This window comes from Peromyscus leucopus, chromosome 10 (assembly GCF_004664715.2).
Source record: "Peromyscus leucopus breed LL Stock chromosome 10, UCI_PerLeu_2.1, whole genome shotgun sequence".
Taxonomy (NCBI): Eukaryota; Metazoa; Chordata; class Mammalia; order Rodentia; family Cricetidae; genus Peromyscus; species Peromyscus leucopus.
Window position 1 is genome coordinate 22,763,265 of NC_051071.1, and position 16,290 is coordinate 22,779,554.

At 36.9% G+C, this 16,290-nt stretch overlaps 1 protein-coding gene across 1 annotated transcript in view; it reads right to left on the reverse strand.

The window, feature by feature from the left end:
* The window catches only part of Spata48 (spermatogenesis associated 48), a 52,078-nt gene that overhangs the window by 23,794 nt on the left and 11,994 nt on the right, over window positions 1–16,290 (reverse strand). Inside the window, 2 exon segments of the mRNA XM_028882972.2 lie at window positions 803–941; window positions 8,866–8,942. Coding sequence (XP_028738805.2) covers window positions 803–941; window positions 8,866–8,942 — 216 coding nt within the window.

Here is a 16,290-nt window from a genome sequence, read left to right on the forward strand (position 1 = left end):
GAACGCAAAGGGACAAGGAAGCAGGGGTGTCTGAGGCAGTGTTGGGAGGACAAAAGCCAGGGCTTCATGAATGCTTGGGGTTCATCCTGGCACAGGGTTATTAAAGTGATGAGACATTGCAAAAGGCAGGACCTGCTGGGGAGCATGGTGGAACTGGACACTGAGTGTTCACTAGAGAAGGAAGATAACACAGAACAGGCAAATGACTGGCTACGTGTCTTGTCAAATAGCATGGATTCCATGTTCTGAAAAAAAAAACCAGACACAGTCAGTGTAGTAACATGGACAGATCTACACTCTAGAGAAAGTGTTCCAGCTGTGGTAGGGATCCACGGCCAACAGTCCACATGACGAACTCTTTCTGACATTCAGAAATGAAACCGATGGTCATCTCTCTGAGAGCCCTCTGGGCTTTGTTGGTCACATAACCGGAAACATGAGAGAGCGGTCTACAACTCATGGATTTTCCTATTCTGCTTGAGGAGTGGGCAGCTAAATTCTAGGTCGTATTACCAGAGCTATGCTCAGCATAGATTATCTGAGGGAATAACATCTCTGTGTCTCTTTCCTTATTTAACATTCTTCTATGGTTCCAAAAGTCACAGCCACCACAAATGACTGTGAGGGAGAAGTCATTAAGTAGTAACCATCTTCAGTATGGACAGTGAGAAAGACGTTTACAGTTACCAGTGACTTGTGATTATATAACTTTCAATTCCACATGGAATTCTTAACAAGAAAATTTCACTGTGGCTTGAGTAAAGGCAAACAGTAGGCACCATGGTCAGGCACGCCCACTGACCTGGGTTATGGCGGGCACTCTTTCATATCTTTTCAGGGTGAAACACTGTGAGATGAGGTCAGCAGCCCTTTCCACTGTTGTTTCCTCTGGATCAAGTTTTGGTGGTATCATTTTGTCCCAAGGAACAGTTTCAAACGCTCTGGGGAATTATTAAATAAGGACACATTTAATAAAGAATACACAAAGCACATATTCAGAGCAGGGTAGGAAGACCACCCAATTTACAAATAAATTATGTCTTTCAAAATTGATTTTGGAGGCCAGGGTATCAATCAGGTAGGCAATCTATATTCTCCCTCCTATCCCCAGCTTTGTAGCAGACAACCTGCTGAGGCTTCTTCTTCCTCTCTGTCCCCATTCCCAGGGCACTAAGCAGATCCTTGTGACAGACCCAGCTTTTCTCCTTCGATGGACTCTCTCACCCCTCCCCCTTCTAGGTCATCCCCACTCCATCCTTTTAGCTCCCGATTCCTAGAACTACATTCTCTCGGGAACCCCATACCTGGAAGGTATCAGTAGTGCTCCCTACCGTGCAACACACAACCTCCACACTCTCCTAAGATCCAGAGAGGGCAATCCAAATCAAATGAATGAAACACTCACCCAAAGAAGACAAGACCTATATCAAACCCAGAATCATAATCATTCTAAACCCAGATGCCTAGATGCCAGCATAAAAATACAATGTCAGCCATTAACACACTATGTCTCCACTAAAGGCAAGCCAGACTGCTACAGTAGGCAAAGAAATGCAATGGAGCTGATGCAGAAGACAAGAACTTCAAAACAGCTATTCGGAATATGTTCAAGGTCCTTAAGGGATGATATGAATACATCCCTTAATGAAACATATGAAAACACAAGCAGTGGAATGAAATAATAAAACAGCTCAAAACATGAAAGTAGAAATGAACTTACAAAAGAAAACCAAAAACTGAGGTAAAATCAGAAATAAAAAATTTAGGAACTCAAAAAGGAAGCTCATAGGCAAGGCTTACCAACAGAATATTAGAGATGGAAGGGAGACTCTCAGGCATTGAAGACATGATAGAATAAATGATACCTCACTCAAAGAAAATATTAAATCTAAAAAAAAATCAAGGCACAAAACATCCAGGAAATCTGGGACATTATGAAAAGACAAAATTTGTGAGAAATGGGGATAGTGGAAGGAGAATAAATCCAAGTCAAAGGCATAGAAAATATTTTTAACAAAGTCATCGAAGAAAATTTTACTAACCTAAAGAAGAAGATGCTATCAAGATAGAAGCATACAAAACATCAAATAGACTGAATAAGAAAAGAAAATCTCCACAGTACACAATAATCAAAACACTAAATATACAGAACAAAGAAAGACTATTAAAAGCTGCAAAGGAAAAAGATCAAATAACATATAAATGCAGACCTATTAGAATAATACCAGACTTCTTCAGGGAGACTCTAAAAACCAGAAGAGCCTGGACAAATGAGCTAGACAATTCTAAGAGACCACAGATACCAGTCCAGACTACAATACCCAGTAAAACTTTCAATCACCATAAATGGAGAAAGACATTTCACAATAAAACCAAATTTAAACAGTATATATCTATAAATCCAGGTCTAAAGAAAGTGCTAGAAGAAAAATTTCAACCTAAAGAGGCTAACCACAGGAATAAATAACCTCAGACCAACAAATCAAGAGGGAGAAAACAACTCATGACACAACACCAAAATAGTGAGAATCCACAAACACAGTTCATTGGTAACTCTCAACATTAGTGACCTCAATTACCAATAAAAAGACAGAGATTAACAGACCGGATTAAAAAATAGGATCCATTCTTTTGCTGCATCCAAGAAACACACCTTAACATCAGGGATAGACATCATCTCAGGGTAAAAGCATAGAAAAAGATATTCCAAGCAAATGGACCTGAGAAGTAAGCAGGTGTAGCCATTTAAATATCTGACAAAATAGAGTTCAAATCAAAACTTATCAGAAGAGATAAGGATGGACACTACATACACATCAAAGGAAAAATCCACCAGGAGATATTGCAATTCTAAACATCTATGCACCAAACACAATTGTATCCATGTTCATGAAAGAAACAACACTACAGCTAATATCACACAGTGATAGTTATGATTTCAATACCCTACTCTCACCAATAAACAGGTCATCCAGACAAAAACCAAACAACAAATTGCTGGAGCTAAATGATGTCACAAACCAAAAGAATATATAACAGATATTTACAGAACATTTCATACAAACAAAAAAGAATGTACCTTCCTTTCAGCCGCTCATGAAACTTTCTCCAGAATTTACCACATGATGGGACACAAAGTAAGTCTCAATTGATATAAGAAAATTGAAACAATGGCCCATATCCCATCTGACGAGTACAGATTAAGTTGGATATCAGTAACAACAGAAACAACAGGAAGCCTACACACTCATGGAAACTGAACAATTCATCACTGAATGAAAAATGCATCTGAACAGATATTAATAAAGACATTAAAAACTGTTTAGAACAGAATGAAAATGAAAACATAAACATGCCCACACTTCTGGGACACATGAAGGTGGTTTTAAGAGGCAGGTTCATAGCACTAAGTGCCTACATAAAAATTCGAGAGATCTCATATTAGTAATGTAACAGCATACCTGAAAGATCTAAAGAAAAAGAAGAAATAATACCCAAAAGGCATAGGTGGCAAGAAATAATCAAAATTAGGGCTGCAATCAACAAAATAGAGATAAACAAACAACACCAAAAACCATATAAAGAATCAAGGAAACAGAGTTGGTTTCTTGAGAAAAATCAATTAGACTGACAAGCCCTTAGCCAAGTTAAGTAAAAGGTAGGTAATGTAAACTAACAAAATTAGAGATGTACATAACAACAAACACAGAGAAAAATCATAAGAACATACTTTAAAATCTATACTCCACCAAATCAGAAAAGCTAAAAGGAAATGGATAATTTCATAAAAGAAACCCTACTACACCTAATAAGAAACTCTACAAGGAAGCCCAGAGGCAAGCCTCACTAACAGAATACAAGATATGGAAGAGATCTAATCCAATTATTGGCCAAAAGGGGGACCCCATGGCAACCCCTAAAACAACCCAGGCTGTTGACAAGACTATTAGTCACTCTTTAGAAACTGGTAGTGAGGGCCTGTTGCTGAAGACAACACCTACACAACTCACTGAATATGGTGAAGTTGAGCCGGTGTCTAAGTAGAGTTCTCACCCCACATGCTAGTGTCTTTGGTATGGGAAGGTGCTCTGCGTGCTACCAAAGAAGAAAGGTAAAAACCAGCCCAGCCACAAACTCCTGTATCTACAATGAAGACCTGCCTGCAATATGAGCCAGTGCAACAGTGGTACCAAGTTTGTGGGAGGAACCAACCAATATCTGATTGGATTTAAGGCCCACTCTGTGAGATGGAGCCCATCTGTGACACTGCCTAGGTGGCCAAGAAGTTGATACTGACAGGACAGGATAGGGGAAAACCAAATGTTACTGTTCAGTTAAAAGAACATAGCAATAAAACGACTCCTAATGGCATTCTGCTGAAATCATGGATTAGTGTCTTACTTCCTCCTCTTGCTGTACATGGGAACAAATATGGAGACTCATAGCTGGACAATGTGCAAAAAGTGAGAGACCTTGAAACATTCAGTCTTAAGTGGGATGCCACTATTAAATTCTTCCCATTGGGGTTCACAGAACCCTGGGGGAGAGGAAGGAGAAAGATTGTAAAAGCCAAAGATGATGGAGGACATCAAGGAAACAAGGCATTCTAAACACAGCAGGACTGACATGAACTCACAGAGACTTGGCAGCATGCACAGGACCTGCATGGTTCTGGGCCAGATTGGGTAGTAGGGTTGAGAGGGGAAGTGAACATAAGCACACATCCCTAATTCAGAAGCTATCTACAACTGACAATTGCTTTCAAATGAAAAATTAGTTTTCTCCAACAGAGTCTCAGTTGGTATGTAAATAATTCTTAAGGGTAGGCTTCATGTTTAGCTATCAATGGCCAACACATAATGAACTCAATAGCATTTTTGGAGGTTCTTTGTCTCATAATGCTTTGCCAGGACATTTTTAAAAGTAGTTCATAGCAACATCATATACCACTAGTAGGTATATTTCTAAGACACCTGTCCCCTGGTGCTCATTACATAGATCCTTCAATTTTAATGAAGAAATGAAACTAAAGTATGAAGTGTGTCTGTAGTGTTTGCTGCACGAGGGGAGGCAGGCTGTGGCCATCATGGAAGCTTATTTTCTTATTCTCATCTACTGCTTCTTTTTTCTCCATGCCATATACCATGCCCATGCCATGTCATAGTTTTTTATCGTCTACTCTAGCTCTTTAGTAGCTTCTAAACATACAGATGAACCTAATAAAGCATCCTTGGACCATATTTTACTTGATGTAGGTGCATGACATGCTACATTACCCCTTTCTTCTTGAATTATACTTGTACCTTGTCTTCCAGGCCCTGCATTCTGCTCTCATTTCCATCTTGCTGGGTGTGCCTTCTTAGGTCCTTTTACTGTATCTTTCTCTTTTCATCAGAATTTTAAATGTAGAAATAGCCCCATGACTACATGGCTCCTTTAGTGTCCCCATCCAGTACCATCATTTTATAGACCTTTCTTGAAGCTGGATCTATCTCTCTAGCTAGACTGTAGCCGAATTTCTAAATGGTCTTATTAAACTCCACAAAACTCCAGATTTGCATGCCCTGTTGCCAATCTAAGAAATCATGTTGGATGGCTAAAAAACATCTTTGTATCAAAGCCTGTCCTTTTTTTTTGGTTTTTTGAGACAGGGTTTCTCTGTGTAGCTTTGCACCTTTCCTGGAACTCTGTTAGCCCAGGCTGTCCTCGAACTCACAGAGATCCGCCTGCCTCTGCCTCCAAAGTGCTGGGATTAAAGGCATGCACCACCATTGCCCAGCATCAAAGCCTGCCTTTGATGCTTTCCCAAAACTTGCTCCATATGCCTTCATGTTGTAAGGCAACAGTACCTCAATTCAATCCAGCGCTATAGGCCAAAGCACTCCCCCTGTCTCTTAGGTATATTTCCTCTGCTTAGGGAGATATGATGGGTCTGCATTCAACATTTATCCAGAATTCAGCCATGGCTCACAGTCTTCTCTGCTAAGTGCAGCCTTCCCTGAGATAGCATTAACTCTTTCTCAGAAGATATCCATAGCCCAGCCTTTCTCCACATGTAACTCTGAATACATTAGCCACCACAACTTCTTTTTGCTAAGATGAATTCAGTCAGAGTGACAATCATTTAAGTGCCCTGCACAGTTGCTCCCTCTTCCCCTGAAGGTTTCTGCTTACACCGCATAATCCTGTTGATGACTCTCCACACCTCTTAGCTACCTCTTTCTTTTATTCATGGACTAACGGTTTTCAAAACCTAGTTCTGTTTCTTTTCTCATTAGGTTTTTTTCTTTCTTTCTTTCTTTCTTTCTTTCTTTCTTTCTTTCTTTCTTTCTTTCTTTCTTTCTTTCTTTCTTTTACTGTCTGTTCTTCTTTAAAATGAGAACTCCTTCAAGAGCAGAAACTTGGTCTGTTTATTCACAGATGATCTCTATCCTCAAACATAGATATGTTGATATGAGACTGGATATAAGATCCCCTCATCCCAGAGTCTAGCTGAAGCCCATCATCAGCTGCCATGCAAGAATTTGGCACAATGAACACTTTCTGCAAAGGGAGCGACATAAATTTGACCTTCTATGGTGGTATTCTATTTGTACTGAAATGTGATTTTGATTGTATGTTAATAAATAAAGTTGCCCGGGAGTCAGAGCTATTAGAGCCATAGAAAGAGCGTGCAGTGGTGGCACATGCCTTTAATCCATAGATCTCTGTGTGTTCAGGATACAGCAGCATTGAACATACGTCTTAAACGTAGACTGTACTTACAGCAGTGATGAGCATCATGTTTGGTTACAACAATGAGAAGCAAAAGAAAAACTATTAAAGACATACACACGAATAGCTCTCTTCGTAACTAGAGCACGCAGGAGAAGGTAAGATTTAGCTCTACTCTATCTCTCGTTTTCTTTTAATTTTCTGTGTTTTTATTTATAAGACGTTGTTAATCTACCTTCTTATAATTTTATATAGATATTTCACGTTCAACTGACAATGAACCAAGCTTAGGGCTTGAATGCATGTGATCTTGTAAGACTTAATTCCTTCCCCTGGATGTCACCTGACAGTCTCAAACAAGACTCTTTGCAGTAAAAGTCTATAGTACCTTCCTGTAGCCTGTGGGTCTTATCAACTGTAATCCTGCCAGGTGCTCCTGAGGAACCAGCCTATAATCCCATTCACGTGCCTTAGGAATCCTTTAAAGATAATGACACCAAACCCCACTAAAGTCCATGGCTATTGTAGAATAGTGGGCTTCTAGTCTCCTCTGAGGAGCCATACCCGCACTTTGGCACACCTTGCTTCAGTGACTCTCGTAGGGAAGACCACATCCATACTGCCAGGTACGTCATCTTATACAAGCTTCTTTCTCTTAGACCTTGTGCTTAAGTTCATGTAAATGATATATTTATTAAAACCTAACTCTGCCTCATTAACTGGATAGTCTTGAAATTCTTTCCTGTATCTACGTAATGAATCAAAGGTTTCCCTAAGTCATGGTCAGTAAGTCTAGGAGAACTCAGGTTGCTGAGGGTGACAGTGGGGTGTTGCCAGATGTCTGATCACACTGTGAAACTCTGAGACCGTGTTAGTAAAACTAACCTTGGGTCAGGGGGCGGAGCCAGTGACTAGTTGACAAAAATTAGCCATAGAGAGAACAGAGGAGCCAAGAAGACAGAAGGATGCACAGGAAGGAGTAGGAGGGACTTGGAGATTAGTGGTCCTTCTTGATTTGGGACTAGTGGAGAGGCACTCTCTTGCTGGGTCTCCAGCCAAAAGGGAAGGCCAGCTGGTTGCTTCTCAGCATCTCTGATCTATCAGGTTTTCACCCCAACAACTCTGGAGTCTTTATTGGTAAATAGAACAACATAGATAGAAACAACAGTGGAGAGCTTGGCCTCTTGCCTCTGCCCCGCAAAGTGCTGGCCAACTGATTCTGTGCATTGTCTTCCTTTAAGCTTTCTTCACCATTGTTCTTTGTGACATTGTGCTTTGTTGTAGAATATTATTTTAACGGGTTATATTAGTTTTTACTCCGTAACATTTGCTTTAAGGATATAAAGAAGTGTGGCATTGCTTTATGTTGTATTTGCTTAACTCTGCACAGTTAACATGCTGTGTTACTGTGCCTGTCTAAAACACCTGATGGTCTAATAAAGAGCTGAACGGCCAATAGAAAGGGTAGGCAGGGCTGGCAGGCAGAGAGAATAAATAGAAGAAAGAGAAGAGAACAAGGAGAGGAGAATTCAGGGGCCAGCCACTAAGTCACCCAGCCAGCCATGGAGTAGAAGTGAAAGCAAGATGTACAGAAATAAGAAAAGGAAAAAGCCCAGAGGCAAAAGGTAGATGGAATAATTTAAACTAAGAAAAGCTGGATAGAAGTATGCCAGGCTAAGGCCAGGCATTTATAAGTAACAATAGGCCTCTGTATGTGATTGATTTGGGAGCTGAATGGTGCCCCCCAAAAGAGCCAAAAAGAGTAGAGTTAAAAAAGCAACAATAATAGTGTTTTTTCTCCACTCCTCTCTTTCCCCCCTTTATCCCCCTCTCTCTGAATGTTGGTTATATTAACATAGTTCTCATCTTCCGCCCACCATTTCTGAGATAGTGTCTCATTCTCCAGTTAGTCCAGGCTTACTTGGAACTCATGGTAATCCTCTATCCCAGGCCTCTGAGTACTTGGATTACAGGTGTGAACACTTGTCCTCTTCAAGCCCTGATATGTTTGTTATTTAGTCAACATGAATAACTTAGTGCCTTTGTTTGATGTTTTTGAATTATTAATATGATCCAGATCATTTTTGACAATGCACCATTAAACATTAAGAAATATACGTAAAATTTTTTTTCATTGGAAAAAGAGCTTACTTCTGTGTTGAGGATTTGTAAAATGCATCCTTTATATTATATTTCTTGTCTGGCTGGACAAGTGGTTCACTGTTATCCTGCAAGATAGGAACAAGAAGTTAAAACAGACAAAGCATGAATAGAATTGCTATATTTTCATATACACAATGTTTTCTAGATTTCTTTATTCTTCAAGATGTACACGATGACTTGAAGTATGTGCATGTATACATGGTTTAAAGATTTACAAACAAATTCCTTAACACATTCATCTCCATCAAAAATTACACTTGGAGTTGTTGAAAACATCTAAAATCTGTTTTTCTCTTGAAATCCCAGCAAACAGTACTGGATTGTTAGCTATAGATACCATGATATACATCCTATCTCCTGAACATAATCATCCTTGTTTATATCTTGAAATTGTATTCTCTTATCAACATCTCTCCATTTTTTTCTATACTTACCCCAATGCCTACTCTACTCTCTGCTTTTTTTATGGCTTTCTCAGATTCCGCACATAAATAAGAATATAAGTATTTGTTTATGTGAGTTGTTTATTTGTCTTAGCATAAGGTTCTAGAGGTTGTTCATGTTGTCGCAAACAGCAGACCTACATTTATGGCTGAAAAGTATTCCATATATCCAATTTTCTTTACCCATTCATCTGTAGTCGATCATATTTCACTTTATAAATTTTTTCTTTACCTAGGCAGGGGCCACATGCCTGCAATTCCACCATTCAGGCAATGGAGATGGGAGAATCAAGAATAAAAGGCCAGACTCAGTGACATAGCAAATTTGAGAATACCCAGGGCTACATGATATCTGTCTCAAAAAACCCAATAAATTTAATTAAAATGAAAATAATTATCCTGTGTATAAATTCTGCATTTCATTATTTTCTAACTTTATATACTTTAATCTTGCATCTATTTTGTTTGATTTGGTCATTTTTTTCTAATGAAACATATCAATTCCTTTTTTTTAAAAAAAATCTAATTATGTAAGGCTAAATTTTCTTCTTAGCAAAATCTTAATTGCATGATATCCATTGTTTAGTTTCTTATAAGGCACATCTATTGGGAAATTTTTTTCTTCCTTTTTCTTTGATCAAAAACTTCTTTATTTAGCGTCTCAATACATTCAAAATATTTGGGCCCTCAAATATACCCATGTTCTAAACTTGGAAAAGGGTAATTTACTTTGCAGATGGAATTAAATTGCTTATCAAATGACCATAGAATGAGAAAAATTATCCGGACATCTTTATGGTACAATATAATCATAATTGTTATGAAGTTGGGAGATGAGGCAGAAGATTACATCAGCATTCTTTGTGATAAGATTCAGTCCATCCTGTAGGTTTGAAGATGAAGACAGATGCATAATTAAAGAATGCAGAAATAAGCTGAAAATGCAAAAATGTTCTTCTATAACTAGAAGAACACAATCTACAGAATGATTAGAAATGTAGCATCTTACTTCTGACCTCCTGGATGGTAAGGTAATTTATTTCTAAGCTAGATGTTGATGATAATTTGATGCAGCAACAACAGAAGATGAATGTAGTCTTCATCTTTAAATGACTAAATTTTGGATATCATTTATTTTTGTCTTCATTTTGATGAAAATTAAAATATTCTAATTTAATTTTCTTTATCTTATTTCAAGTTTTTAAAAATCTTTGGTGTTAGCAATTTGAAAATGAAAAATATTTTCATTCTCTATGAAAAGCTCTTTATCCTGGCTAGAATTCAGTAAGTCTTTTGAACTACAAATTTATGTCTTTTGTTAAAGTTAATGAAATTTCAGAAATTATTTCTTCCAAGATTTTTTCTACTTTTTCCCCTTTTTTCTTAAAATTTTGGACTCTAATAAGTATGTTTGGGGTTTTTTCAAATGTCCTCACAGTATATGATATTTTCTGTTCATTTTTAGTTTTATTCACCCTTCTTTAAATATGCTCCCTATTTGTTTCAAAATGTCAATACTTCCCTGGTCATATTCTGTTATTAAGCTCATGAATCTTTAAGATATTGAAGCTTTTAGTTATGTAATTTACATTTTTTAAAATACACTCTTTTTCTGCACTAAGATTTCCAGTATTTTCTTTTTTATGAGAATATTTTCCACTATGTCATTGGTATGGATAATTTTGATACACCTGAGAAGAGAGAACCTCAATAAAGAAATTGATTTCATCAGATTTGCCTGTGGGCATGTCTTGAGAGCATTTTCTTAATTGCTAAATGATGTAGTAGGACCCAATCCACAGTAGGTGTGTGTTTCTGAGCAGGCAGGCCTGAGCTGTATAAGAAATGCAGCTGAGCAAGTCAGGGAAGTGAGCAGTGTTCTTCCATGTTCTCAGCTTCAGTTTCTGCCTCAGGGTTTCTGCTTGTGATTCTTCTTTCAGTGAGGGACTGTGGTGCAGAAGTGTAAGCCAAATAAACACTTTCATCCCCCAAGTTGCTTGCAGTTTGTGCTTACTATGGTAAATGTTTATTTACCAAATGAGAACAACCACTGAACACAAAATGTTTCTTAATATCTCTACCAAATTTTAGCATTAGAGCCTCTCTTCTCTTGACAGTGTGCCAAATTTCATGGTCTTTTTATGTTGCACAATAATGGACATTATAAATGTTATATTGTAGAGATATTGTACTCAGTAATATTCTGTATGTGTGATAATTGTCAAAAAACGGGATGTTGATTTGTTTTACTCTAATGCTAAATGCTCTGAGCTTGTTCTAAACAAAGCCTGAGCAAAGGCTGAATTGTTGTGCACAGAAATAATTGTAGCTCCTGCCCCCTCTCATGTGTGTTCCATTTCTTTCTGGATCTATGACCATTCAATGATCCATTCTTACTTATTTAAAACACAAAGAACGTTCTTTCTGCAAAAGTTTTGACTACTTCTGATTTCTGAAAGCATTCCACCTTCAAGACAAAGACCCAGTAGGAAATTAAGGCTGGTCTTATCTTTTCCTCTAAGTTTTAACTCCCTTTTGAAACATGCCTGACACTGTCCAGTCACCAGAGGGTGTCAAGTAAATGGACATGTATTCTGTCAGGGTTTATAGCTATAATTTGTGTGAGTATTAATCTGTTATACACTTAATTCTGTCACACAGGAAGCAAAAAAATTATAATTTTTGATTAATAAAAATTTAATTTACAGAGTTACATTTGATTCCCTGTCATATGTACCTATTTGTTTTCCTTAGAAATTCAGTTTCTTACTCTCTTTCTGTATTTCAGATTGCTCTGTTACTGTAGATTGCTTGTACAAGGCACACTTTCCTTTGTGTCTGCTAATGTCCCTTTGTGTTTGGTACTTTTCATTACATTATAGTTTTGAGCATAAATAAGTTCGTGGAATTTGTCTTCTGTCCTTTCCTTTTTGTGTATCTTTTTTTTTCTATGAATTACTAAGAATGGTTTCCAATTATAGCTGTAGATCTATCCTGACGCTCTCCCAGTCTGGGCTTAATGTATTTTGAGTTCTGTTATTAGGTACATATGTATTGTATGTGTTATCACTTTATCAATATAGAATATGAATCTTCAATGAAATTTCTTATTCCATCTACTTGGATGGTATCTTAGTTCCTTCTGCTGCTTTTGATGTTTTCTTGTGTGTCATATATGTGTTAACATTCTTAGCATAAATTTACATTTCACTTTGCTTTTTATTGTTAGCATACAGTTTGGTCTTATTTTCAACATAACTTCTGAATTTTAATTAAATTAAATTAAGCCATGTTTTACATGATAATCAACATTATTTAGTTTAAATCTGTTTTCATTATCTATTTCATCTGCTCTCTTTTCTTTTGATATAATGGTTATTTCTTTATTAAGTTTTATTTTGTTCACTATAACCATAATACCTGTGTCTCTTATCATAACTGCTCTCCTCAATTCTATACACTCAAATCCCTGCTTATTCATTACTTTCTTCTCTTTAGTGGCTGTTCTCCATGTAGGCTGGCAATATTTTCAGCACTGTTTTTCTAAAGATATCTTTACTTTGGCTTTATTTTTAAAATCTTATGTTGTGGTGGTGGTTTGAATAAAATGGCCCCATAGGTCCATAGGAATGGCATTATTAGGAGGTGTGGCCTTGTTGGAGGAAATGTGTCACCCAGGGTGAACTTTGATGTCTCAGATGCTCAAGCCTGGCTTGAGTGTCTTGGTCTCTTCTGGCTGCCTGAAGATCCAGATGTAGAACTCTTAGTTCCTTCTTCAGCACCATGTCTGCCTGCATTTCACCATGCTTCTATGATGCAATGGACTAAACCTTTGAACTGTAAGCCAGTCCCAATTAAATGCTTTCCTTTATGAGTTGCCATGGTCATGATGTCTTTTCACAGCAATAAAAACCTTAACTAAGACAGAAGTTAGTACCAGAAGTGAATTATTGCTGCGATAGGCCCGACCATGCTTTTGTTTGGAGGAATGTATATTTTGGGACTTTGGATTAGAAAAGTAGTTGAATAGCTTAAGTGAGGCTTAATGGGCCATACTAGTGGAGCATTGAAGAAAGTGGTGTGGAGGCTGCCTCAAGATGTTTCAGAGGAGAAGAATTTTAGTATGTGGCCATCAACTGCCAACAGTCCCAAGAAAGGTGTGGGACCCTAAGAGTTCTTCCTTTGCAATGCTGGAATTATTTACTTGCTTGATCTTTTGCAGTCTTGTGTAGGTAACCAGAACTGCTATGAGTTAATGTGTGCAATGACATCTCATGCCCAGAGAATAGCGTCTCCTAGCATTCTCTCCATTGTCTGGCTCTTACATCCTCTCCTGTCCACTGCTTCTGAACCTTGGTGGGGGTGGGCTGTGACAGATGTCTCATCTAAGGTTAAGCACTCACAGTCACTATTCTCAGTACTTTGAACAGTAAAGACTCTCCGTATTAATCCCTACCCACTCCTATAAGAAGCTTCTCTGACAAAGGTTGAATTTCGCACAAATATGACAGCACAAGGAAATTAGTTCCCAGAGTAGTAGGATCTCAAATTAGTTTTGTAGAGAACCCAATTGTAACATGGATAATCTTATGTTTGTTTTCTATATCCTTAATTTATTTTTCATTTCCTTTACTTTGTTCAAAAATTGATTTTCCCTCACTTTCTAATTTCCTGAGATGTACCTTGTTTATTTCTTGAATTGACAGGTTTTCTTATGTTCTAACATACACTTTAAAGACAGGTCCTGTCTTCCAGGGTTTATTACAGTTGCCAGCTATACATTTGACTACAACGTTTTGATTTTCATTCTAAACACTTTTTAGCTTCTTTTGTGGTTATGAATTCTTTGAATGATGGTTCATTCCATAAACACATCTTCCTGTTTCTAAATACATGATTTAGAAGGGTGTTTTTTTCTCTTATAATTGTTCTATGCTCATAGACTACGCATTTTATGAGTCAAAATGTAATTTGTAGAGACTTGTTTTTATGACATTGTCTATAGTAATTTGCATAAATACTCCTGGAAAAAGGTATATGTGTGCATTATTTTTCATAGTTTTATATACCATTTTCCATAATGATTAAAATATTATATGTGAGTTTTTGTTTTTAGTAGGGTAAGCAGGTGTTTTATATCCATGCATTCAGGCAATCTGTCTTTTAACTGTAGAATTAAAATTTTAAGTAAAAAATAATTGTTGATTCTGAGTTTGAAACAACCACCTCATGTGTTTTCCATGATCTACATGCCTTTGTTATAGTCTTTTTATTTTAACATTGTTTGGATTGATTTTTCTGTTATTCAATGAATTCTGTTGTTTGTTTATTTTTTTACTGTTTAATCTACAAATTGCAATGTGAACACATATTTTTGAGGATTAAATATAACTAGTGCTTTTATTCTTCCCTCAGGAAAGATGAAAAATACTTCCACTCTTAACTTCTGACCCTCCTTCAGATTAATTATTCACTTATATTTTCAATCAATATATTTGTGTTTAAAACACCACAAGGTAGTTACTATTACTTGATAGACTGTGCTCTTAATATAGTTTGCTCTTCATTCTTGCCTGTGTCTCTGATCACAGTGTTTCCTCCCTACTGACTAATGAATACTTTATATATATTTTCTTTAATTTTTGTCTGCTTTAGGATAGACTGTCTGAACCTGACTAAACTGTCTTCAATTATTAACATTTCTATAGCGCATTTCAGGGGACTAGAATTCTAACTGGCAGAGTGGTGAAGTAGTGATAACTGTGTGACTTGGATTGTAGCAGTGATGGGATTCTAGCATTGCCAACTTTCTGTTATATACAGAAGGATCTGCTATGGCCTTGGAGAATGACTCTCTTGTTTTGGCCGATTCAAGGCACCATCATTGCATTTTTTTTTGTTTGCTTTTCCCCTGGAGGTTATGGTATGGATGTCTTTTTATATGCACTGACTTTATTTTTATTCTTTAAATTACTGGATTGAGGGTTTCAACATTTAAAAAATGAATCTTGGGTCCGTGGAGATGGCAAGGTGGTTAAGAACAGGTGTTGCTTTTGCAGAGGACTGAAGTTGGTTCCTAACACTGACATTAACATATCTCACAATTGCTGGTAACTCCAACTCTAGGGAATCCATTCACCTGTTCTGGATTCCACAGGCACCTCCACACACATACATACAAATAAGATAAAAATCTTAGTACATGAATATTTATTTCAATCTTATTGTATACAAATGCTATCAATTCTATAAATGACTAAGTACCAAAATTCTAGCAAATCTTATTATTCATAAATTTTGTTACTCTGAAATTTCCTTTTACAATACTGTCTTATCAAATTAATCATGAGTGTTCTAGAACTCACATTATAAGTTGCTTTTCTCAAATAAATACCAGTGTATCATCTATGCCAATGCTGCATGGCAAGATCATTGCTTTAGAAAAAGCACAGCTTTTCTTATGATACTTTCTTTGGGGGCAGTAAAACCAACTTTATTATACTGTAGGGATTATCAAATTGGAATTATATATATATATATGTACATATATATATGACAAAGCATAAATCTTTTTGACAATACAAAATAATCACTTTATTAAGACAATTTGATGTGTTTGAATGCTATTCCTGACACAAATATTTGTATCTCTTTAAGCTTATGTTTATTATATGACTAAGATGTATCTATTTTATTTTCTGAAATATAAATATTTCCAAGATAACACTAGTTCTGACCCATAAAGAGATAAATCTCAGAGAAAGCCCTTAGTTTAAATATGAAAATGGCTCATACCAGTTTTCTCTTCCTCCTACAATCAGAGTCTTCAAAGCCTGCCCTCTGTCTGTCTTTATTGCTCTTCACAGGCAGACAATGACTTTGTCACATGTGCTTAGACTTTCTCTAGAGTACCCCAAATTCATGTATCATCATATTCTGGGGGTCACATGTTCTTCTTCATTATCATCTT